The sequence below is a fragment of the Histomonas meleagridis genome (genome assembly GCF_020186115.1).
Source record: "Histomonas meleagridis strain 2922-C6/04-10x chromosome Unknown contig_12, whole genome shotgun sequence".
Classification (NCBI taxonomy): domain Eukaryota; phylum Parabasalia; order Tritrichomonadida; family Dientamoebidae; genus Histomonas; species Histomonas meleagridis.
Window position 1 is genome coordinate 152,168 of NW_027150759.1, and position 25,241 is coordinate 177,408.

The 25,241-nt window shown below is 28.4% G+C and overlaps 5 protein-coding genes across 5 annotated transcripts; 3 read left to right on the plus strand and 2 right to left on the minus strand.

Annotated features, from left to right (window-relative positions):
* Positions 1-89: 89 nt before the first annotated feature.
* Positions 90-3,463, plus strand: GO595_001099 (putative protein disulfide-isomerase A6; the record flags this gene model as incomplete). Its single annotated transcript, XM_067913736.1, has 2 exons — positions 90-1,947; positions 2,505-3,463. 2 exons carry the CDS (start codon positions 90-92, stop codon positions 3,461-3,463), a joined length of 2,817 nt encoding a protein of 938 aa, XP_067778717.1.
* Positions 3,464-4,335: 872 nt separating this feature from the next.
* On the plus strand, positions 4,336-5,364 carry GO595_001100 (Ser/Thr protein phosphatase; the record flags this gene model as incomplete). The annotated part of the gene is made up of 1 exon (XM_067913747.1): positions 4,336-5,364. One exon carries the CDS (start codon positions 4,336-4,338, stop codon positions 5,362-5,364), a length of 1,029 nt encoding a protein of 342 aa, XP_067778718.1.
* A 3,259-nt stretch (positions 5,365-8,623) lies between these two features.
* Positions 8,624-10,207, minus strand: GO595_001101 (spindle assembly abnormal protein 6-like; the record flags this gene model as incomplete). The annotated part of the gene is made up of 1 exon (XM_067913758.1): positions 8,624-10,207. One exon carries the CDS (start codon positions 10,205-10,207, stop codon positions 8,624-8,626), a length of 1,584 nt encoding a protein of 527 aa, XP_067778719.1.
* Positions 10,208-15,151: 4,944 nt separating this feature from the next.
* Positions 15,152-17,134, plus strand: GO595_001102 (Ser/Thr protein phosphatase; the record flags this gene model as incomplete). Its single annotated transcript, XM_067913769.1, has 1 exon — positions 15,152-17,134. The coding sequence occupies one exon, from the start codon at positions 15,152-15,154 to the stop codon at positions 17,132-17,134; it is 1,983 nt and encodes a 660-aa protein (XP_067778720.1).
* A 5,250-nt stretch (positions 17,135-22,384) lies between these two features.
* GO595_001103 (CRC domain-containing protein TSO1-like) lies at positions 22,385-22,879 on the minus strand (the record flags this gene model as incomplete). The annotated part of the gene is made up of 1 exon (XM_067913780.1): positions 22,385-22,879. The coding sequence occupies one exon, from the start codon at positions 22,877-22,879 to the stop codon at positions 22,385-22,387; it is 495 nt and encodes a 164-aa protein (XP_067778721.1).
* Positions 22,880-25,241: the final 2,362 nt, after the last annotated feature.

Below are 25,241 nucleotides of genomic sequence, written 5' to 3' on the forward strand. Positions count from 1 at the left end.
AATGGATTTATGTTTTACCTTTTTCTTCTTTTGTTTCATTGTGCTGTTTATTTCTGTGGAAATAACGGTTATTTCTTAAACAGCGTCCAATGCTCCGGTTTTGTCACTGCCTTTGCAGCAAAGAGTATGATGCTTTGACACGAGTGAGTGCTTGTTACCCTACAGATGGACGTTCGGATCCTGTTGCTGCAAGAGTTCGTGAATTAATTCATTGGGGAACTCATGACATTTCCAGACTAAGTTCCATTCACGATATCCTTGCAGAAAGGATTCGGCGCGACATTGCTCATAACAAAGTTAATTCAGTTGCTGTTGGAATCAAAATTCTTTGTCGTTTACTCGAAGATGTCTCAGAGATCAATTTAAACATATCAGATTCACTTACATCATCTATACTATTACTTATCAAGACCAAAAACATAAGTCTTATCGAGATTGCAAATTGTGCGATAACAATTCTCCTCAAGAATACGCAACAAGTTTCCTTATCCAAGCCAGTTAATTTAATTGTCCGTGAATATCTTAAACTTTGCAGTGATGAATCCGTTTCTGATGTTGCATATCAATCATTATCAGAAATGATCACTCAAACATCAATTAACCTTATTCCAATCGAAGAGGTTCTTCGAGAAATAAAAGATGAGATCGGAAGTAACAACAACGCGAGAGATATTCTTGCTTCACTTGCTAAAAGTACTGTTCCATTATCTCTTCCAACTTTCTCGGAAGCTATTTTCCGCTTCTTCGATGAAACTGATATGTGGTCGGACGCCACCGACCTCAGCTCTTTCATGTTGGTACTGTTCACCGAGATGGGCGACGTCTGCACGCCGCCTTTCTTTCGTCTTTGGCTTGAGCATCTCATCCCTCAAACCGCTGACAACCGCCATTCCCTCACAATTATTACGGTTGCCGGGCGGTTGATGGAAAGCATACCAAGCAGCAAATTACTATCAACAACACAGACAGACCCTCTCCTGATGATCTTTTCCTTCATCCTCAAGGTCCCTTCTCTCCAAATTGAAAATAAGAAGGAGATTTATGATCTTTCATTTAATCTTGCTCGGTCTATTTCTACAAACTTTGATCAATCAGAGCTTGCAAAAGAAGCGCACAGTCAAATATGGAAGACACTTCCAGTAGAGACCACATCTGAATATGATGATGATCAAATCGAACTTATATTCAAGTTTGCTACCCTATTCAATGAGGCTATTCCGCATTCCCTCAACAAGGAGATGGTCAACTCCAGTCTTAATTGTGTTTACAGGTTTCTCATTTCGCGAAAGAAACATGCGGAAATAATTTTCACATCCATTCTTCACCACCTCAAAAGCCTTATTCGATCTCATAAGTTCTGTCGTTTTGGGTGCGTTCTACCTTTTCTTTTTGCACTCCAAGATTATACAATTCAAAATCACAAGTTAAAAATTCAACTTCCATTACACACGTTCATCATATGCGCTATGTTTGATGCGGTGAAAGAAGGCCCCTCCAAAATATTACACTATGTCAACGAAATCGCTAAAAAACGAATTGAGAGCAAACCGCCGATGATCGATACGACCTTAACGTTCGCCAAGAAGTACTTTCCAAAAGCGAAAAAGCTTAAGAAGTCTTCCAAACTTCCTAAGGAGATCACGTTGATTGATCTTGACCATGTATTTAATGATGCCGAGTTTCATCGTAAAGAAAAGAAACAATTCAAACAGACAATGATTGATATCGTTAAAGATGACGATGACGTAGAAACTGAAACTGAAGAAGAAGAAAATGATGAGTTTCATGAGTCCGAAGATATCCCAATGATTGTGTATCAACAAGGTGAAGAAAGTGGCGAAGAAGAAAATGCAGAAGTTTTGGTCGAGGATAACAGATCAAAGAAGGAAAAAAAGAAGGCAAAGAAGTCCGCGATAAAGAACGCTGTCGTGATGGAGTTGAAAGAAGGTGCAGTACTTTCAACAATTCCGAACTTCCAAATTTCAGCTTTGTGAATAAACATTTGATTGGTCAATTTTTGATAAAGCACTCAATTTATTGGATTTGTTTGATTTTTTGAGCAAAAGTGAGTTTTTAATTAAAGCAAAAAGATAAACATTTTGGATATCATTTTACAACATGGATGACCTCATCAAAAAATTCCATATGCCTCATATCTTTAGTTAGTTCTTCTGATAATTAAATGAAATATAAAGATTACAAATTTATAACAATTTTATGTTCAATCATCATTTCAATAAGATAGTGTGATTCATAAGTGAATTTGTTAGTAAGTAAATTTGCAAATACTTAAATATTTTTAATATGTATTTTAGATTTTCTTCTAATTTTTCAATGAATATGCAAAAATGGTGAAAATTTATCGTTTGGGGTGTACCTTTGATATCCACTTTTTGATACGTTTATCTATCGATCATTACCAGCTCATTAGCCAAATATCATGATATTCTGCATCTTTTTGTTCATTGAGCAATATGCTTTTCCATACTTTGTGCTTACCCCAGAGAACTTTAACAGAACAATCAATAATCCAATTCCAACAATTGTTCGCTATTATTCAGCACATCGACGTTATTCTCTTGCTCTTGATGAACAATACGATATCCTATCTCAGATGTTTGAAGGCGTTGATGGCATTCGTGTTGCTGTCATGAATTGTGGAAAGTATCGTCATTTTTGTTATGAACAAGGCATATCAATGACTCCTGTTGTCAAGCTTTACACACAAGATGCTGTTCACACGTATGACGGTGGTATGTCACATGAATCTATTGCCAGATGGGCCACTGCAATAACAGGAGTTCATCCAATTGAAATCATCCAAACACTTCTTCAACCCAATGGCCGTGTATTCAAAGAGCTTCTTAACAAGACCCATTGCGTTTTTGTTATGTTTTACAATCCATGGTGTGTTTCATGCAAGAAATTTTTACCTTCAATGCGTGAAGTAGCCGAAGCTTTCAAGTATGATGATCGAGTTCAGATTGTAGCCAATGATGTTGACCTTTACAAGTTCTACAATTGGGATTATGATCTCAAATTATTCCCTGATCTTCGACTTTATTGTCACGATGAGTCAGATTACATTACATACAGTGGGAAGAAGACCGCTGAAGATCTCATAGACTTCATTAACGATTATTGCGGAACACAACGCGGTCTTAACGGTCGCCTCAATAGTGAAGCAGGAATTATTGATGAGGTATCACAGACAGTTGAAGACTTTATCACCAAAGGAAAGAAACAAATGTACTTAAACGAGATGAAACAAGTCGAAGGAACGAAATATTACCAATGGGTGATGGAAGAAATCATTCAAAAGGGCGAAAAATTTGTTGCAGAAGAAAGAGAAAGATTAAACAAATTACTCGACTCTGGAACATTAGCACCGGATAAAATAGATGAATTCCAGATCAGAGTCAACATTTTGGGCGTGTTCGCTTCGTATATAGATGATGAGTGAATATATTTCAATAAAAAATGTATTTGGAAATTTAATATATATACAACGAAATTTATAGCAATGAACGTAATTATAAATGCTGAGCTTATCTATAGAAGTAATCTCTTTTGTTAAATTAATGATATCTTTGAATATGAATAAATTAGAATCATGATCACTTACACAAGTATAACTCCTTCTTCCCAAGACAACAAATGTTTAAAACATTTAACTGATCCAAAAAATGCTGCATAATCAAGTAATGAAACATTTTATTTATTAATAAAAGAACATCTTTCATAAAGTGATGGTTTAATTATTTGATCTAAATCAAAATCATTTTGCAAAGATATTTCTTGAGGTTTTTCGATTTCATCATTTCGAATTATTTTCGCAATTTCATTTGGATTAACTCCTTCTTTACATATTAAACCAAATATCTATATTGTGAGCAAACAGCATTTATAACTATTGAATAGTTGAGAAAAAAATCATAAAAAAACCAATCAAAGAAACTGTTTATTACAATTAATTACTGAATTTGAAATAATCATTCACTAAATAGATTGAATTGTAAAAGAATCATTGATTACAATATCGGTTCGTATTCTAATATTTTTTAGTCAATATTTACAAATAATCTAATAAAACTATTTTTATTAAAAAAGCAAACTTCTATTCATTCCAAATGTGATAAATGGTTGTGTTAATTTTGTATCACCACTTTTTGTGATACAAATTCTGAGTCTGTACGTTAAGCGAAACTTCTGAGCTTTACATCGCCTTTTTCGGCATTTTCAACTACCTTTAACCGTAAAGTTTAATTCAATTCCCAAAATTTCCCAAATTTTCCCTCTCAATTTTTCAGTGCCGTATTCAGTTTGTTCTTTGGCATGCAACAGCTCGAACTCAAGGAGATTGTCTTTCAGATCATCATGAGTTACCAAAGAAATGAATCTCACTGCTTTCAAGTGCTGCAAGACCCAAAGATCAAACAACTCATCAAATCTGCGACATCGCAGTTTGATCGAGAACCAATCCTTAAAACTCTAAACGGGTCGTTTGTAGTTGTTGGTGATCTTCACGGTGACCTTGGCTGCCTGTTTAGAGTTTTCCAAAGATTTGGATATCCCCCTGATACCTCTTATGTTTTTCTTGGTGATTACGTTGACAGGGGAAAAAATTCTTTGGAAGTCATTATTCTTTTGTTATCGATTAAACTGCTATTTCCCGATAATATTCATCTTCTTAGGGGAAATCATGAATCGAAACAGACAACAAAAAAGTATGGCTTTCGCAGTGATTGCGAAGCTTTTATTGATAACAGATCATATCGGCTATTTTTAAAATGTTTTTCTTATATGCCGTTAGCCGCTATAATAAACAATTCTATATTCTGCGTTCACGGCGGAATTTCGCAGGGTATAACCGAAGTTGCTGAAATAGAGCAACTTCAAAGACCAATTAACAGATTTAACAATGAGATATTTGTTGACTTATTATGGAGTGACCCAAGCGAAGAAATTGATTTTTTCGATGAGGGCGAAAGAGGTATTGGACATCTCTTTGGGGCAGAGGCTTTAGATCAATTTCTTCAAGACAATAATTTCAAGATGCTAATTCGTGGCCACGAATGCCCGCAACAGGGCTACTGTTATTCTTTTAAGAACAGAAACTGTTTAACTGTTTTCTCTGCAACAAATTACTGCAGTCAGTCAAATGATTCATCTGTTGCCGTAATCAACGGAGAAAATGTGGACGTTGTTTTGTTCCAATATAAATGTCAAAACGACAGTAAACACATTATATTAACACCCGATTGGATCAAAGGCGAATTTGAAATGAAAGATCCAATCGACCAATCTATTGTGCATGAACTTCTAAGTCCAACACTTGGAACAATCCCCACAATTATTATATAGATAGATAAATAAATATAGAATTCAAGCATCTCAGGATGTAATCAAACGGAACTTTAATGCGGCAGAAATTGAATGATAGCCGCTGAAAATAAACTTTTTAATTTAAATAAACGAATTATTTTGAATCTGTTTCGGTTATTTAAATGTGTACACATTTCAAACTGTTTGAATACTTATCGTATTTTTATGACGACAGTTGCATGTGAAATTTTGTTTTGTGTTGAAATCGATCGTTTTGGATTGGCTGCCTTTGGTGCAATCACATAATTTTGCCATCATCATCAATAACCTATTATTATGTTCAGCTACTATTGAAAACGCAGGTGATTCAATTCTAACAGCGAACTCTATGAACAATTGGATAAGGGGACACCAGAACGTTTTTTTTTCGCTTTAAATTAATTAGTTTGGACTTAAAATTCAAGTAAACTATCGAATTAAAGTGAAAATGGAATTATATAAAATGATTTAAATATAATAGGCCATTATTTTTACAAAAAATATATATAAATTCACAAAAAGGGCCGTGCAATGTTGGTTCTTATAAAAATATCTTTTGTAGAAATGAATTTGTTGATTTAAAACATGTTTTTCATTCAAGTAAAAATTACTATTCTTTTCTGTAAGAATAAATTGTAGCGTATGCATTAAACAAATATTAATCAACAGATTTGAAAGTTTATTAATTTTATATTTAAATAATTTTTATGAGCATAAAATGGCATATTCGGATATACAAATTTTTTGATTCAATTTTCATGGGCGCAATCCGTTAAAAAATTAAAAAAAATTCTTTTTCTGAGTATAAAGTAGTCAATATTTTAATGCATGTGACCGTTTTAGCTGTGGAAATACGTTATAAGCGATAGCCCTCCCTTAACGATCGATTGCTTTCGAAATGATTTGACTTCGTGCATCGTTTTACAGTTTAATATGCTGCAAATGATTATCGTACCAAGTATATTGATAGTTACATTTGGCAGAGATGCTTCATGTATTGCAAATAATTCAGATTTACATCAATCAAATTTTAAAATTTCGAAAGATTTTTTTCGATACTTCAAACACAATAAAACACAAAATAATCTATTAGAAGAAAAAAACAAAAAAGTGTATGATAAGTATAACAAAAATTCTTTTTCTAACTTACAAACATCTAATTTAAATGAAAATTTTCGTTTAATTTTCAACAAAAATAATGATAAAATCGATGACATTGATATACAAATGAATAATAGGAACGAAAAACATCTTGCGGCAGACGATACAATTTCGTTTGAGCTTATTTCTTATGGAAGATTCCAAAACGGTGACAAATTTGGCTTTACAATTGTTGATGCACCCAGGAGTGACATGGAACTTAAGTACATAAATAAGCAATGCACTTGGAGTAATGATATGATACGAACTGGTATTTATTTTGAAGATCGAGATGAAACAATAACCTTTTCTGTATATTATCCATATTTTTCAGATGTGAATTCACAAGGATATAAAATTATTAATACTAATGTAGTGCAAACATCATCAGCAAAGGAACAATTAAACATCCTTGCAGGCGAAACATTTACTTATTACGGAATGGAAAGAACTCAAATTCAAGTGTATACGATAACGCCAATTCTTGAAATTACAATTCAACTTGGATCTGGATTCGATCCGAATGAAATATCATCAACGAATTGGCGATTTTATATTAGTGGATTAAAGCACGAAGGCACATTTAATGTTAAGACACGTGCAGTCAGTGCTGATTCCAATGCAAGTATTATCAATGATTATGAAATTACGAATGGAGAATATACGAATGATGTTTCACGAGGCACAAGAGTTTATAATGTATATGCTCTTGCACAAAAATATGAAGAATTAACACTTAAAGCAACAATAAATGGAGAAACATTTTATAAACGATATGATTCTGCTGAAATTAAAACTCTATACATATATCATTATAATTTTACTTTGATTAAACCAACAAATACATTTACTAAGTCGAATTCATTTACTAAATCAAATACATTTACTAAATCAAATACATTTTATGAAACATTTCTAAACAGTGAATCTTTAACTTATTCATTTGTATTAATTCAAACTATAACAAATACGAAAACACTTCTTATTAATACATTTTTTTCGCAATCATTATATTTAACATTTAGTAATTTAAATCGTTATTTCACGTATTCAGAATTCATATTTTATAAATATACAATTATTCAATATTTAATTTCATATTCATTTTATTCGAAATATTATTTTATTATCAACGAAAACGAAGAAAATGTTCAAAATGATAATGAACATAATATTATTATAATTATTTGTGTTGTTATTATTGTTATAATCATTGTTTGTTTTATTCTTATTCTTTATATTTATCGCCGAAAACATCAAAAAAATTCACCATCATTTGACGAAAACGAAATGAACGAAGAAAATGACAAAAATTATCAAAATGAAGAAAATGTTATCGATCACAAAATCATAAACATTCACATGAATCATATTGAAGAAGATCCATTTGCGAATGATTTCCAAGATAATGAATTTGATAATCACATTCAAATATAAATAATTTTTAATTATATCATTCATCAATGTTTATATAAATTATGAATTTCTTTATTTGACATATTCTTTACACAGTCGAATTCATTATCATTTTTATTTAATTTTTACTAAATATAACAAATTCTGTTTTACATTTAATGTTAACATTGAAATATTAAAATATTTTCGCACATTCAAAAACGATAGATATTAATGCAGCATTTTTGAGGTTGTTACGAATATTCTCAAAACTGTTTGAAGTGATCAAATTGGTAAAAATATATCAAACTTATTATGTACATTTCATAAAACTCTCGTAAATTTCAAATGGTGAATGAAAATTGAAGATATTAAAACTTGAATATATTTTTATGTTTGATATGGTAAATTTGAATAAATTCTTTATTCGAGCCAAATAGTTTTATATCATTTTTTTTTTTCTGTCTGATAATTTCACCTTAAATTATTCGATTGATTTCTATGGTTATCGTAACAACTGCAGAGGAGAAGAATCCAAATTCACACATCTCAAAGATAATGTCAAAGAATCGTTCATATAGTGAAGAAAAAACAACAATTGTTGTGATTTCATTGACAATGTTCGAAAATCGAGGTGTAGAAGAAAAAGAAAGAAGAAGCAACTAATTTTATTCAAAATGACATTAATAACGGAAAATATTACAAAATAATCACTTAAGTAAATTTAGTAAAACGCTAATGGTGTATCAAACAAAGAAGTTGTTTCTTGATAATTAAATGTATTTGTATTTTCTGTTTTATCTGTTTCTTCTGTTTTTATTTCTGTTATTGTTGTATTTTGAGGATTTGTTTCATTTTCACTAAAATCAATTCCATCAACTTCAAATTCCATTGCGCATTTATTATTCAATGATTTTTCTAAATATTCAATCATATGCATATTTTCTTCTTCTGTCTTTTTCATTTCTTCATTAAGTGTTTCTAAAGATTTACATTTGTTTTCTAAATTTGTTATTTTTTCTTGTTGATGTTGCATTTCAACTTTATAAGCTTTAATTGTTTCTTGTAGCCGTGCTTGTTCGATTTCTATTTGCTTTTTTTCTTGCATTTGTTTCTCCCATTCTGCTTTTCTTTCATTATGATGTTGTACTAATTTTTTAATATCTTCTTGATGTTTAGCAATTACTTTTCTTGATTTCTCGGCTATCCAATCACGTTCTGAAGCGCGTTGCTTTTGTTCTTGAAGTGATTCTTTGCATTGTTGTAGTTCTTGTTCTTTTGCCTTAAGTTCTTCTCTAAGATCTTTCAAAAGTTGATCATTTTGATCTATAATTACATTCTTTTGCTGATGATTTTCTTCAATTGTTTGTAATTTCGTTTGTAATGTCGCAACTTCTGTTTGTAATTTGGTGTTTTCAGTCATTATATTTTTGTTTGTTTGTTGAGTTTCTTTAATTATTTGATCTTTTTCTTGTTGAGAATCTTTGAGTGTTGCGATTTGTTTCTCAAGAGAATTAATCTTTTCTTCTTCTCGCTCATGTTGCGCAACTAATTGATGTTTTTCTTCTAAAAGTTTTTGATATTGTGTTTGCATATTTTCTTGTTCCTTTTGATATTGATCTGATATAATTTGTGATTGTTTTTCATACTTTTGTTGTTGCTCCTTTTGGGATTCTTCATGTAAATGTTGAAGTTCTTCTATTTTGTTCTCATATTCTTGTTTAATTTGTTGTATTTGTTCTTTGTATTTGAGCTTTTGTTCATTTAACTTTTCTTCTTTATCATCAAGCTCATGAGCAAAGTCAGCTGTATGATTTTGAATTTGTAATTCAAGTTTTTTTATTTGTTCCTGGCTTTGTTCATATGATTTTTTGTAAAATTTTGTTTCCTTTGCTAGATGATTTTTTAATCTTGCATCAGACGCAGGAATTAATGTAACACGAATGTGAGTAAGTAAAGAAATTCTTGTCATTTGTTGCAACAACAATTGTGGTTGATCATAATTTTTACAGTCTATTACTGCTTTATAGTCGTCACTGCTTTGACATTGTGATAATATATCAAAAAGAGAATTTGGAAATGATGTAAATTCACAAAATAATTGTAATCTTTCTCTAAGATTTGGAAATTCATTTGATTTTAAGCGATAATCAAATAATAAAAGAGGATTTTTCGGATCAGTGATTTGTAATTCAAATTCTCCACCAGCTGGTATTGTTTTAGAAAACAAATAAAAAAGATCACGAACTAGAATTGTACCATCTTCTTGAACAATTTCTGTTCGCACGGTAATTTGTTTGTTGGACATATTTTCGTGTGCCTAAACGTACAGTATTCAATATGAGTCGTTGCACTTTTTCTATCGGTATTATTTGCAAATAACGTATTTTTAAATGAACCATTGTACTTGTTTCTCGAAATAAGTTATTTATTCGGCTCGACTTAACATAAATTCTAAGAAATAAAACAACAAAATAATACCAAGATGTTTACATTCTCAAAAATAATTAATTAATTTACATTATAAGCTTAGTCACAAGCAAAAGCCATAAATATTTTATTCTTATTATAGCATTCATTTTTATTTCTTTAGTGTTTGCCATAAATTCCATGTTTACAAGACAAAGAATTGTTTACTTATAATTCATTAAGTTCAGGAACTCAACTATTTTTTTATCAATGAAGTTAACATAGTACCTAAAACATTTAATCAATACATTTTAAAAGCATACGACAAATTAAATTACTGAAAAATTCCTCACAGCACGCATGTGTTTGAATCACTTAAAACGCTAATAAATACACGACAAATAAATAGACAAATAATTTCTTACTTATATTAATATATACACTTGATCAAGTGTCGCGTCTAAATATGAAATTTGAGTCAAATAGATTTTATTTATTAATCAGAAAAAGATGAAAAAGGAATATAATTATATGTACACTAAGCACAACTGCTTCGATCATTGAGTAAATAATATCGATTGTCTTGAAAAAACAAAATCATTTGTTTATAGGATAATTTTTTAAATTACTATCATCGATCTCAATGCAAAATTCTACTTTTAATTCACGTAACTCTATAATTAAAAGCATTGTTAACACAAGTAACAAAAACACAACAGAAAATTCGATTATTGTTTCGAATTTTTCAAGTTTTTCACCTTTGTTTTGTGTTGGTGTTAATATTATTAATGGTAATATTAACACTGAAGTAATTGACTGTATAATGATTTTTAATATTTTAAATTTAAGAATTGATTCTTTTAAGTGTCCAAAAAAGATTAAAACCAAGAATAAAAATAATGAGCCAAACCCTGTACCGGCAAATATCCCATGTATATGTGGATTATCGCCAATTCCACAAGAACTCAATGATATAAATGAAAATGTTATAATAAATGGGACTGCTTTGTAATATTTATAATATTTAAACCCTTTTAATGTCAAATGATCAATGATTAAATTAGTATAAACAAAAATAAAAATACTTGAAACTGATGTAAATACTGCAAATATTCGAGACATCGGAAATTCACGTGCTGAACCTGAAATTGTTGGCAAGTCTTTTGCAAAGCCACATAAAATATAATTAACAATAATCATTGTAAATAAAAGTAATATAATTAATATTGGAAGCCATGAAATTTTAACTAATCTTTTTTCGATTGAAATATATGTTCGCCTCATGTTTTCATTTTTGTCAACCATTTTTATATTAATAATACATTTTATCAAAAATTAAGGACAGAAAATTTTATGTCTTTTTGGTTGAAGTAAATAGCAGTTAATTTTTTTTCTGTCTTTATGATTGTGAAGGAATAAACTATTGAATTTCGATCTAACTTTAAATGGAAGAAAAATTGTTCTATCAAATAAAAAAATTAGAAAATATCGCATTAAATATTAGTGACGATAATATTATTCCTTCCATTCAAATGGTAATTGATCTTTTTGATAATAATTTTCTATATTCTTTTATTCTTGTTTTATGCCAATCAATTTATGCAGCTTTTGTTTCTCAAAATGAAGCCTATGATTTATATTATAATTTTCTAAAAACAGTGGAAATAAATGGGAAAAATTCAAAACAAAAAGACCTAAATATTTTTTATATTTTTTCACAATTTCTTTTAACTAAAACAACACAAGAATCAGATTATTTACTTGAAAAGCATAATGAACTAAACATTGTTAGTTCTAAGTTTTTGAAACGTAAAGAGACATTATATTTTGCACAATATAAAACTTTAAATGAGCTTAAAAATTGTTATTATGAATATAACCCACCATTCTGGAAGCTTTGATAACTATAAAACATTATCCAAAAATAATTTTGAACTTCATAAACAATATGTTAAAGAAGGACATAATCCAAATGAAATTGCTAAAATAATTCGAAATGAAGACATAGAAAAACTTCAAGAAATATCATCACAACCAAATTTTGATTTTAATCAAACCATTGAACCATCACTTTATGAAAGATGTACATTCATTAATCAAGAAAATGTTAAATTAATTGATTATGCAGCATTTTTTTCTTCAGTTAAATGTTTTAAGTATTTACTTATGAATGGTGCAAAAGTAAATAACACAGGTAAATATGCAGTTGTAGGTGGAAATGAAGAAATTATTCATTTATGTGTACAAAATCATTCATCATTTGAAGACTCATATGAAGCAGCAATTCAATTCCATCGAAATGATATCATGCAATATGTTCACGAAAATCGAATTTTAGATATAAATTATTTAGCAGACTTAGGGAGAAAATGTATTTTCTATAATAATTATGAACTTTTTACATATTTTATGGATGAAGGTATGAAAATTGAAGAATCTTTTTTTAGGGAAGCAGCTAAAAATGGAAATTTATATTTAATTAAATATTTTCTTAAAAATAATCAATTACCTAATGATATTTTGATTTCATCATCTAAATCAGGAAATTTAGAATTCGTTAAGTATTTTATTGATCAAAATATATTTGATATTAATTCTAAAGATGTTTATCTTTTTTATTTTACTGGATTTTTTTAAATTACTTTCAGTTTCTTGATGTTAATTGATACAGCTTTAATAGCTGCTTCAGAATATGGTTGTTCTAATATTGTAAAACTTCTTCTTGAGCAAAAAGGAATTGATATTAATTGTAGAAATATATTTTCGTAAAATTTAAAATTTCTTTATGAAAAATGAAGTATGATTAAAAAATTTGGATTTATTTGAAATTGCTTAGTACAGCATTGATTATCGCATCGCAATTTGGTCATTATGATATAGTTAAAATGCTTATTGAACAAAATGATATTAATATTCATAGAAGATATTTAATTTGTCTTATTAAAATTTGTTTTAATTATATGATCACATTTATTTTGTTATTTTTGTACAGCACCTATGAAGGCAATGGAAAGAGATCGTGAAGAAATAGTGAAATTACTTCTTGAGCAAAAAAGAATTGATGTTAACACAGACATATACACATATTATTTAAAATTTATTTTTATAATTTGATATTTAAAAATGATATTTGGAAATTATTTAATTTATTTAATCTTTTAGTTGAGTGGGCATCTAAAAATGGACATACAGAAATAGTTAAAATACTTCTTGAAAGAAAAGATATTGATATTAATAAAAAATATGTTATTAAAATGTTTTATTTAGAATTCATTTCAATTATTTGATTTTTCGAAATATATGGTAGTTATGATAATTATTTAAAACAGTACTTATTTATGCATCTGAAAATGGCCACATAGAGGTAGTAAAATTACTTCTTGAACAAAAAGGAATCAATATTAACTCTAGAGATATTTATTTGTTTGATTTGTTGTTTACTCAAATAATTTTTTATTGCAAAATACTATTTGGAAATTATTCAAAATATTTAACACAGCGCTCATGATAGCATCTTCAAAAGGTTGTATAGAAATAATTAACTATTGGTGAGAAATAATGAAATTGCTTCTTGAACAAAAAGGAATTGGTATTAATTTCAAAAATATTTATTTGTTTTGTTTAAAATTTATTTTAATTATTTCAAATATCAAAATAATATTTGGAAATTATTTTAATTATTTAAAACAGCGCTTACGATAGCGTCTTCTAATGGCTATGTGGAAATAGCAAAATTATTTCAGATGAAAAAAGGAGGTAAAATTAATGCTAAAAAAATTTCTTTTTTTCTTTTCATATTTTTTTTCAATAATTTGGTGGCGGTAACTCAGAAGAGAAAAATATTCCAACTTTGATTAAATTTCATTAAATTTTTAATATAAATAAAAAAATGAGATTCACTGTACGATTTTATTTACATTTAAAATTCATAATCAACTGATGAAATAAAAAATTATGAAAAAATTTTAGGTGTCACTTTAAAGACACCCATTCTTCAAAATTAATATGTAAGCTGTCCAATTTTTAACGACAGATGTTTTTGATGTATAATACTGAAATATATAAAAAATCATATCATTTTATAATGGATAATATCAGAATAAAAATATTAAACTCTAAAATATTTCTTTTATCATTTAGATAGTCGAATTTGCAACGACAGAACAAACACCTTTTGTACAAAAAGATTAAACGCAACGTCAATAGGGGATCTGAGTAGTGATATCAAGAATAAAAAGCAACCACAATAAGAATATATTTTCGGAAACAAGCGCTTAAATCCAATGTTTATGATTACAAGATGCGATTAGCGGAAACCAAAAAACGCTCTGAAGCCATCAAAATGCGCTTCTGTGCTCTCTATCAGCGAATAAGTAACTTGATTCAGCTCGTTGACACTTCGGAGAAAACAGGTGAATACATGCACAAGTTGGGTGACGAGAAAAGAATAGAAAGCAAAATCGAAATAGGAAATGGATATTTTGCGCCGAATATTCTCTACCATATGTCTGCACGTTCCCATAACATATCCAAAGTTATTGACGAATTAATTGATGAATTATGTTAGTAAATATATGTATACATATATTTTAATGCATTAAAATTGTTTATAAATAATATCATTGATATATATTAATATGAATTTAGTGAATGTAAAAACAATATAAAATACGTAACATGAAATATTGTCCATTTAAATGTGGAGTGATTAATAATAAGTGTGAAAGCATATTACGGTGCAAAAAAATATAAATCGAAATTATAATGACGTTTAACTCATCGTCATCATCATCTTCTCTGAAGTTCTCAGAAACCGACACTTTTTTCTAAGAGAGGAAACCTGATGGAAGTTCCCTTAGAAAAAGACACATATGCAACGCAGGACAAAGCAAAGGTTAGAACACTTCCATATTTAATTTCGCAATACATTTTTTTACTTTCTATTGCCTTTATCATATTACTTGCATTTCTAAATCCATGGTATCATCCTGCACAAATATACCATTCCAAAGAAGCAACACACCCATGGGACAGTAATTCGGATCCACTTCTATTTACCCATGTTACTGATATACATTTAGCCGAGTCCGAACCATTTAAAGTCACCAACACAATACTTCTTCTTCAATACATGAAATATTACAATACTTCATTTCATTTAATCTCGGGTGACATTGTTGATAATTATGGCGAAAAAAACTGGCCTAAAATTGGACATCAAGTTCAAGAAGATTGGGTATTATGGAAAGCGTTAATCGAAGACGTTGGCTTTCAAGACAAAATCATTGATATTGCTGGTAATCATGACATGTGGGGAATTGATGATCCGTTAAGCGACCACAACTTATTTTTAGATTATTCGTACACATACAATCGTACCAACACACCCACCTTAGACTCATTTTTCATTCGGTCAATTGTCCGTGATAACATCACATTTGTTCTCATCAACAATTATCGATTTCCATCAATCCATCCGCCATATATCTATTGGCCTCATCCAGATCAAACCTTTTTAGATCTTATTGAGGAGTTCATTGACAACATCAATGGCAAATGTTATGTTGTTTGTCATTATCCAGTCGATTACAATTGGAACGTTCGCTCAAGTAAAGGCCATACGTTCAATGATATAATGGAGAACGAAAAAATCGAAGCCTTATTTTCGGGGCATTTCCATCCGCCCGATGTCATGATAATTCATCACAAACAAGGCGCTGTTGAATACATTGGACCAGGCGCATATCAACGTAAAGCGTTTGGTATAGTTTCTATTGATAATGGACGCTTTGTTTATCATACTATTAACTTAACGAAGATTCCGAAACATTTTCTATTAACTCATCCGATACCATTACAACAATTATCGAGTCATCAAATATTTAATGAACGTGATACCGAAATTCGATTACTTTCATATGCGAAGAAGAATGTAACGATTCGAATAAGCGGAGATATTAATGGCGTCTTAAAATATTCACGTAAGTTAAAGAACGGAGCTGATTTATATACATATCCAATTCATTTACAAAATGGTAAATATAAAATTCATTTGTCCGGTGACGGATGTAATATTACACGAGAATTTGTTATTGGTGATAACTTTAAAGGTGATAAAGATTTAAGTTCTTGTTATCATCGCGGATTAAATGTTACACGTTTCTGTTTAATACCAATTATCTTATATGTGATTTGGATTACGTTTCCATTTAATGGGAACGAAAATAAAGATACTGAAGATTGGATCAAAGGGAAAACTAATAATAATAATTTGAAAAATTGGTTAATTGTAATATTCTTAAGTCCGAATTTGATTCGAACAAGAATGTTAAAGTTGCCAAAGTTATTTAGATATGTTTTGTTCGCTTTTATGTTTTATCCTTTCGTATTGCCACATCATTTGTTTAAGCCAATATTCGGATTATATGGTTATTCATTCTTATGCTTCATAGTCATAGGAAAGAAAATAATGTTCGATAATTGGGCAGTACATATGACTTTGTTTTATTACGTTTTAATAATTTGCCCTTTTGTGTTTTACGTTTCGTCTTTGAAATTGAGATATAAATGCGAGTGGATATATAAATGGAATCGTTTCTTGTGCTTTTTGTTGTTGTTCGGCGTTTGCGTAATTAACTATAGATGGGTCGGTGAATCTGTGATAATTCCTTTGCTTTTCGTAAACCCGTCGTTTGTGTTGGTGCCAATTTGTTTACATTCGGCGTTCTATTTAATTGTGATAAAAAATAAAAAGAAAATAGACCAGCCTCAATTCGATGTCGAAATGGACCCGCAACAATTGAATGAAAGATTAAACGAAATTTAATAAAGACTGTCTTTGAATATTCTTTTGGATCAATTAAGGTAATATATTTTTTCGATATTTAAAGGAATTGATGATGTTGGTGTTCATTTCTTATAAGACGTAACATTGAATGTTCACCACTTAAGAAAATATGTATCAATAAACGATGTTCAACTTCAATTTTCCAATTAATTCCTTTCAAAAAATTAAATTCACAACACCTCACAGAAAAGTCTTGTTTATCGATTGCTTACATGTTTTAACAATTTTCTGAGTTATGGTAAAGTTTTGTGATGGGTGACTTCATATGATATTTTATATATTGTACCATTGGTTTTTTAATGGTTTGCTATTTGTAAAAATGCATATGAAAAAAAAGTACCATTTTTCTCCAACTACAATGGGTTAAAAAAGTATGAATTATTTTGAACATATATCAAAAGAAAAGATTATCAAATGTATCTTGACATTGTAACAAATCTTTAATATTATCTTAGGATTAAAAAATATTTATATTTTATTTGATCGGTTCATCACATTCTTCTAACAATAAATACACAAAATTTTATTTCTATTTTTTAACAAATAAGTTTTTATTGCAAAATATGTTTTCTTGGCACCAAAATAAGATCACACCATCAGAATCATAAATGTTGAAGCTACTATAATGCTTATATTTTTCGTTTTAATAAGTTCTTCCATATAGTATATTTGATCTTCAACCTTTATGCAAAATCTCAAAAATTTCATGAATATCCGATTTCTATTATCTAATATTTTAATTAACACAGGCTTCTATAATCTTAGATCATGATGAAACTTTCATATAGATTTAAGTTCTTCTTCATTTTCATATTCTTGCTGGAGATTGATTTTACGGTTACACTCTCAATTTTGATTACGAATTCAATATGTCATAACGACTTTTCAGGCAAACGGCAGTTTCCGTTTAACATCGCTGCTTTTTGACAATGACTTTTTGAATTAAAACGTTTTAATTGAATATGTGTAACGATTGATAAGTGCTCAAAAACATTTATTTTTAATACAATTTTTCAATGTTATGGCGTTGTGATCTATTTTTGTATAGTTTATAATTTATTACATTCCATAATCATTTTCTAAATGATAGCTCAGTTTCTAATACTTACAGTGCCTGCAATGTACAACAAAGTTACTAGAGGCACGCTATTGCCTCCTATTTTCCATAATACGAGAATTAATTTGATTTCATATCGAAAAAATTTATGGTTCAGGAGTAATGATCTGCTTACTATGCTTCATTATAAGTTATTATGTTCTTATGGTAATTGTGTGTCATTTGATATAATATCAGTAATCAACAAATCACAATATCAATTTTACGATAATAGTCCCATAACAAAATTTGGAATTCCTTGCACATCAAATTATACTTCGAAAAACTGTATAATATTTCCATCTTTTCCAAATCATAAATATGATTCGTCAACATTGAAAGCAATAGTTTTTACAATAAGTACATTCATAGTATTTCTTATGTTTTTATTTCAATATTTTGGATTATTATTTAGGGAAGAAACTTCTTTTAAAGAAAACATAATGAAGTTTATGTTTGTAATACTTTTTACACATACGTATGAAGAATATGATTCAACTACACAAACACTAACAATAAATTCTCAAAGCGATTTTGACACAACTTACCGTGATGAAGCAAAGAATCTTGTTATCAAAGATGGAATCACTGAAATACCAGATGAAGCTTTTAAAGGTTTTAGTATACTCGAAAATATTAATTTTGGGAACACTATAAAAACAATTGGAACTTCATCATTTGAGCAATGTGAATCACTTCGTGACATTGTAATTCCTGAATCAGTTGAAACCATCAATGATGGTGCTTTTTATGATTGTTTACGCTTAACAAGTATAATAATACCTGATTCTATATCATCTATTAATTCGATTACGTTTTTTTTCTGCACTTCTCTGACATATGTAACACTTGGACAAAAGATTACATACATTGGACCTTCCGCATTTTCCCTTTGTTCGCACCTCGAATGCTTTTATTTTTTGGGGCAAAACTTACCTTCAATAGATTCGACTGCGTTTGAATTTGCAATAAGTTCTTTGACTGTAATGACATTTTGGTTTTATACTGCGAATTATTTCGGCCCATATTCAGTCTCAAAAGGAGATACTGTTTCAGGATGTAATCCATTACCAACACTAACATTAACATGTTCGTTCACACAATCGAATACATTTTCACACACATTTACTGAGTCAAATCAATTTACTAATTCGAATACATTTTCACAATCAAATTCGTTTTCTCAAAGTAATACATTATTCGGTTCAAATACATATTCGCAATCGAATTCTTCTTCCCAATCGAATACATATTCACAAAGTAATTCATTTTCTTTTTCATTTACATTTTCACAATCAAATACATATTTGCAAAGTAATACATTTTCTCAATCGTATACATTTACATTTTCGAATACATTTTCTCAATCGAATACTTTTACACAAACAAATTCTTTTTCAAAATCGGATACACTTATAGAAACAATTGGATTTACTAATGGAGAATATGACACTACAATAACACTTTCATTTACATATTCATATTCTGCGACAGAAACAATTATTTCGTTGTGTTATCTTTCGAATAGTTTTGCAATTTCGATGATTAATTCATCATATACATATATTAATTCAGAGTTTATATATTACGAATATAAAGTTATTGCTTATTCAACAAATTTTGCATTTTATTCATATTTCGTATTATATCAAAATGAACAACAAAAAAATGATGACAATAATAAAAATTTAACATTTATTATAATCGGAACTTGTGTTCCAATTGTAATAATAGTAATAGTTATTGTTATAGTTTTGATAGTTTTTAGAAAGAAGAAAAACTCAAGTGAAGTTGAAGAAGAAATGAAAAATTTCGATGAAGCATCGCTGAATAACTTTTCGACTGGTGTGTCATTGGAGAATCTTGAAGAAGACCCTTTTGCAGTCGATTTCAAGGATAAGCCTTTCGTAAACATATGATAAATATTTATTAATAAATATGCGAAAAAAAAAAATAATAAAAATTTTCATGTGTTATATTTGCTTGTTTTATTAAGAATGTAAAAATAATTATATTGATTGAAATGCTTAGTGAATTGTAAGTATTCCAATGAATAGTGAAATTATGAAACTATTTAATATATAATATAACATTCTTTTCACTTAAGGTATCAATTACATTTACATCATTTTAAATTAGTCAGTTTTATTTAGTAATGAAATGATTTTTCTTGGTAAATATACATAAAACTTTAGACAACAAAAATTAATTAACAAGAATATTAGTAAATATGTAATTCTATTTTTTTTTTTTGATCTCCAAGTTGATGAACCAAGAAAATTTTAAATAAAACATTGTACAGGATCAACATTATTGATACTACTCTGTATAATATTTATGGTTTAAAATAATTATAATCGAATATAATTATATTTATGAGAATATTAATAAATTTTATTGTGATGATGTATCATCACACAATTATTAAGTTTCCTCATGAAAAAAATGAATTTGTTGATGATTTGTGTAATATTGATTCAACCACTTAATTTATTGAACAAATATTTGAAGATATAAGCATTCCATTAGGAATAAATTTTAACTTGTTTTGAACTTTAGTAGTGAAACTCAATTCAAATCCAATCAATTTAACGCATATTTATATGCAGAAATATAACAAAACTTAAAAAAAATAATTTGGAACTTCATAAGAAATATATTAAAGAAGGAGTTAATCCATCAAAGTTAGAAAACATAATTCAAAATGATAAAGTAGAAAAACTTCAAAAAATTACATCAGAAACAAATTATAATTTATTTAATAATTTTCGATTTTAAAATAATAGTTGGAAATTATTTTATACACCATTAATTTTAGCATCTTTGAATGGTCAATATTATCTAATTTAAAATATATTTTAATAATTTCATATTTTAAAATAATATTTGGAATTTATTTTAATTATTTTATACAGCACTTATGAAAGCTTCTGTAAATGCTCACATCGAAATTGGTAAATTACTTCTTGAACAAGAAAGAATTGATATATCTGAGTGTAATATTTGTTTATATTATTTAAATTTTGATATAAATGGGCGAAATTTAAAAATCTGATTTTTTAAATCGCATAAAATTTCAAACACTATCTTAAAAAGTAATGCCTAATTGGTTGTTTGTAAATCACCATATTTATGTATTTCAATTGAAATGAAATTAGATGGAATATATTATATATATTTAAAATAAACATAATAAGTGCTTTTAATGTGCATGTAACCTGTAGGTTTTAAAGATAAGTCGTTTGATAATGGATTTTTTTAGTCCGTTCTGAAATGTCAAACGGTTAAATTAATGCTGATTTTTTGGTGCTTGTTAATTCTTTCTATAATTATATTAATATATATGTTTTATTTCATAGCACTTTGTAGAAAAGAAATAGCTTGCGGATATTTTGAACAACAAAAAGTTGTATACAGAATTGTTTATGGAAATAAAGAAATTCTTCAAAAAGAACAAAGTCTTTATACGAAAAGAGCTAAAAGCTTATGGGGAGAAAAGAAAAATAAATGGCCTACATTTCGCATTACTTTTCCAAACAATTCCAATTATTATATTTTCGGAATCGTTGTTCCAAACTCATTTGAACTAGACCAGGATTGCCTCCAGGAACTAGGATTTAAACTAGGGATTTTACCAGAGCTCAAAGATTCTATTAGTTTTAGGACATTTTTATTAGGATTTAAGCCATCAAAATTTTATTCCTATTTTGCTAAATTTAAGTTTAATCGGTTCTACAAAAAGCATACGACTTTTGATCGTAGTGCGCCATTTGCAGAATTTAGAGATTGGAAAAGCCATAGGTTGACATTTGTAGTGCCAATAGGCATCTGTACAGGTCTTTGGGTGTGTCCCGTTTAATGCAATATCTGCAAAATGTTAAATGTAAATATGTTTTTATGTATGTGTTAAACATTTTCTTTTTTTATATATTGTAAAAAAAAAGATACTTAAGGCACAAGAAATTTATTGTATGCATTGGGTTTTCTTTTCTTTTTATTTTTTTATTTATTTTTTTTTTTTTAATTTGATAAAATGTCATTTTTCTCCCTTGATTATTCTATCAATAAAACCTATCGTCACGAAATTTATGTTACATTTACAAAAAATATCTAAAATATAACATGTATTCGATTTATTCTGGTTGAACTGGTTTGAGGTGATTAACAATTGTTTGTAAAACATTAGCAAACTCTTTAGAAACACTGTTTTCTGCATGTTCTTCGAAATTTTCTTCCGTTGAGTTTTGGATATCGTCGTTTGCCGCACACATTACTGTTTTTATTGCTTGGTTAATAACATCAGTTGTGAGCAATTTCGACAACTTTGTTTCTCTTGGTTCTGAATGAAAAGGTTCTGAATCAACTGAAGCATTTAACATTGCGAAGTTAAAAATGGAATCAAATTCTTCTTGGTTTAATGTATCTTGTCCGGTAAATGCTAGTGGATTCTGAACTAATATCTTTTCAATAACTGCAAGTCTTTCTGATTCAAATTCCGCACGATTTTTACATCCTTGACATGTACATGAACTATCACAGTATTTACCACGTTTAAATGATGGACAATCAAGGGTCAAGCAATTACCGGTTGTACAGCTACATTTTGTTTCCTCCTTTGCCAGTTGCATTGCCCTTAGCTTATATAAACCGATCTTTCAGTTATTTTTAAACGTGCGCAAATGAAATTTCCCGCCGAAAAATTGTAATTCAATTTTATACAAAAGTCACTTTTTGTATGCTGAACGATTATTTTTTAGTTGTTTGAAAGATAAAATTGATTAACAAATGATTATTATATGACAATATTTAATAGCAAAGAAATTCACTTGTGAAAGGTAGCAATTGGTGAATTAAGCTATAATCCACAGAAATTGATCAGAAATGCAATGAATGTTTGAGACCGAAATAAACTTCAGAGTGTCCTTTTTTGAAGTGGTTCCGACCAATTATTCTCACAAAAAATAGAGAATTTAACTTAACGTTCATTCTTTTTTATTGACTTTGGAGAGCTATTAGGAAAATATTTCATTAATTTATTGAGATCATTGACAAAGCTACTGTTTAAGTCTTTAAGCTTTTTTATTCTTTCTTTGTCTTAGCACAATATTTTCTTCCAGATTGATCCATTTCTTGTCTTCCTCATATATGAGATTGAGAAAATGGATTCAGCAGAATGTCCTACGTGCTGCACACAGCATCAATATATTTATTATGTACTTTTCCAGAAATTCCTAATTTCGTTCTTGAAAGCTTCAAAAAGTGGATCCTTCACAATGAAGTAGATAAACTTCACAATTGTAGCATAATAAACTACTCAAATTTTCTTCATAAAAAGTGCCATCAGGCAGTAATTTATCCAAAATTAGTTATCCTGTGTTTGAACACTGTTTTTTTTTTACTGTCCCCCTGTAACCTAACAAAGTTAACCCTTTTAATTGCATTAATAATCTACATATATAATCATGGTTTCTTGCTTTCAGTCTTAGTGCACTGGGGGATGCATATTTCGTTTATAACAAAAAACACATTATTTAAATTAAGGTTAAAATTTTTCCTTTTTTTCTTCTTTATTTTAGAATATGATTCTTATGGTGATATGGTTGAATTAATATCATAGTTTTATTGAGATTCTTCGCTGAGTTTTGTGTGAATATGCGAGTAAGACATATTTTCTTTCACCAACGATTATTTATTATCCAAAAAGTTTATAACCGTAGAATAATAATAATATTATTATTAATATGTATAAAAATGATGAAATAATTTTTTGATCAAATTTCAAAATACCCAATTTATATAAATAAAAGCCATATATTTGAATAATCCGAATCTAGCTAAATAATTTTTATCATAAATTTTTTTTAGTGTGCGTACACTTAAAAAATAAAATAATTCAAATTTTCTGAAGAGACATCTCCAAGAGTTGGAACCACTCTACTTGAGGCTTAAGAGTGGCTTAAGGCAGAACAGATTCCAAAAAATCTTTTTATTAGGTCTTTTCTAAAATTAAAAAACATTTTCAATAATCTTAATTTTGGCAATAAATTATTTCACATGGGCTTAAAGACAAGCTGTTTTATGTCATTAATGAACTTCCTTATTAAAAGTGTATGACCATATTAAATTGTTTGTAATCTCATAAAAAATCAAACAAAATTTTTTAAAAAAATACTTTGAATAATCAAAGTATGATTATTTTCATGATTGTAAAAAGAATTTTTTAGTGTTTTTATTTAGGGCAAAAATAGATCAATATGGGCAGAGTGTCACTTTTAGAACAGGACAAGATTTAAAACTAAAAAAGAACGTTTACCCAAGATTGAATTCAAAAGAAGACCGTTTGCCCAGCACCATGAAAACAAAAATTAACCGTTGAAGAAATTTAATATTCAACGAGGTTTAATCGTCATTGATAAACAATTCAAAAAAAGCTATCAATCATTTTTTTTTTGGAATCACAACAAAAATCCCAGAAAAATAAAATGAATTTTTAACGCTTTAGGGTTTCAAGGAGTTTGAGCATTTTTTCTAATGTTTACATATAAAAAATATGTGCCTCTTTGGGCAGAGATCTGCCCAAGATGAAAACCCTAATTTTTATGAAACATATTATGCTTAGTGAAACTATTTCATGTTTTACTGAAAATGAAGTCTCCTTAATTAAGCTAAAAGTGCCTTTAACTTGCTTTGAAATTGTGATGATTTTCTAAAAGTAATTTTATGACTCCTATATTATTATTTTCGACTGCTATATGAAGTGCTGTTTTAAATTATTAAAACATATTATAAATTATTAAAACATATTCCAAATTATTCAAATGAATATTTTTTGCATTAACATCAATTCCTTCTTTATCTAAAAGTAATTTTACTATTTCTATATTATTATTTTTAACTGCTATATGAAGTGCTGTTTCAAATTATTAAAACATATTTTAAATTATTAAAACATATTCCAAATTATTAAAACATATTTTAAATTATTAAAAC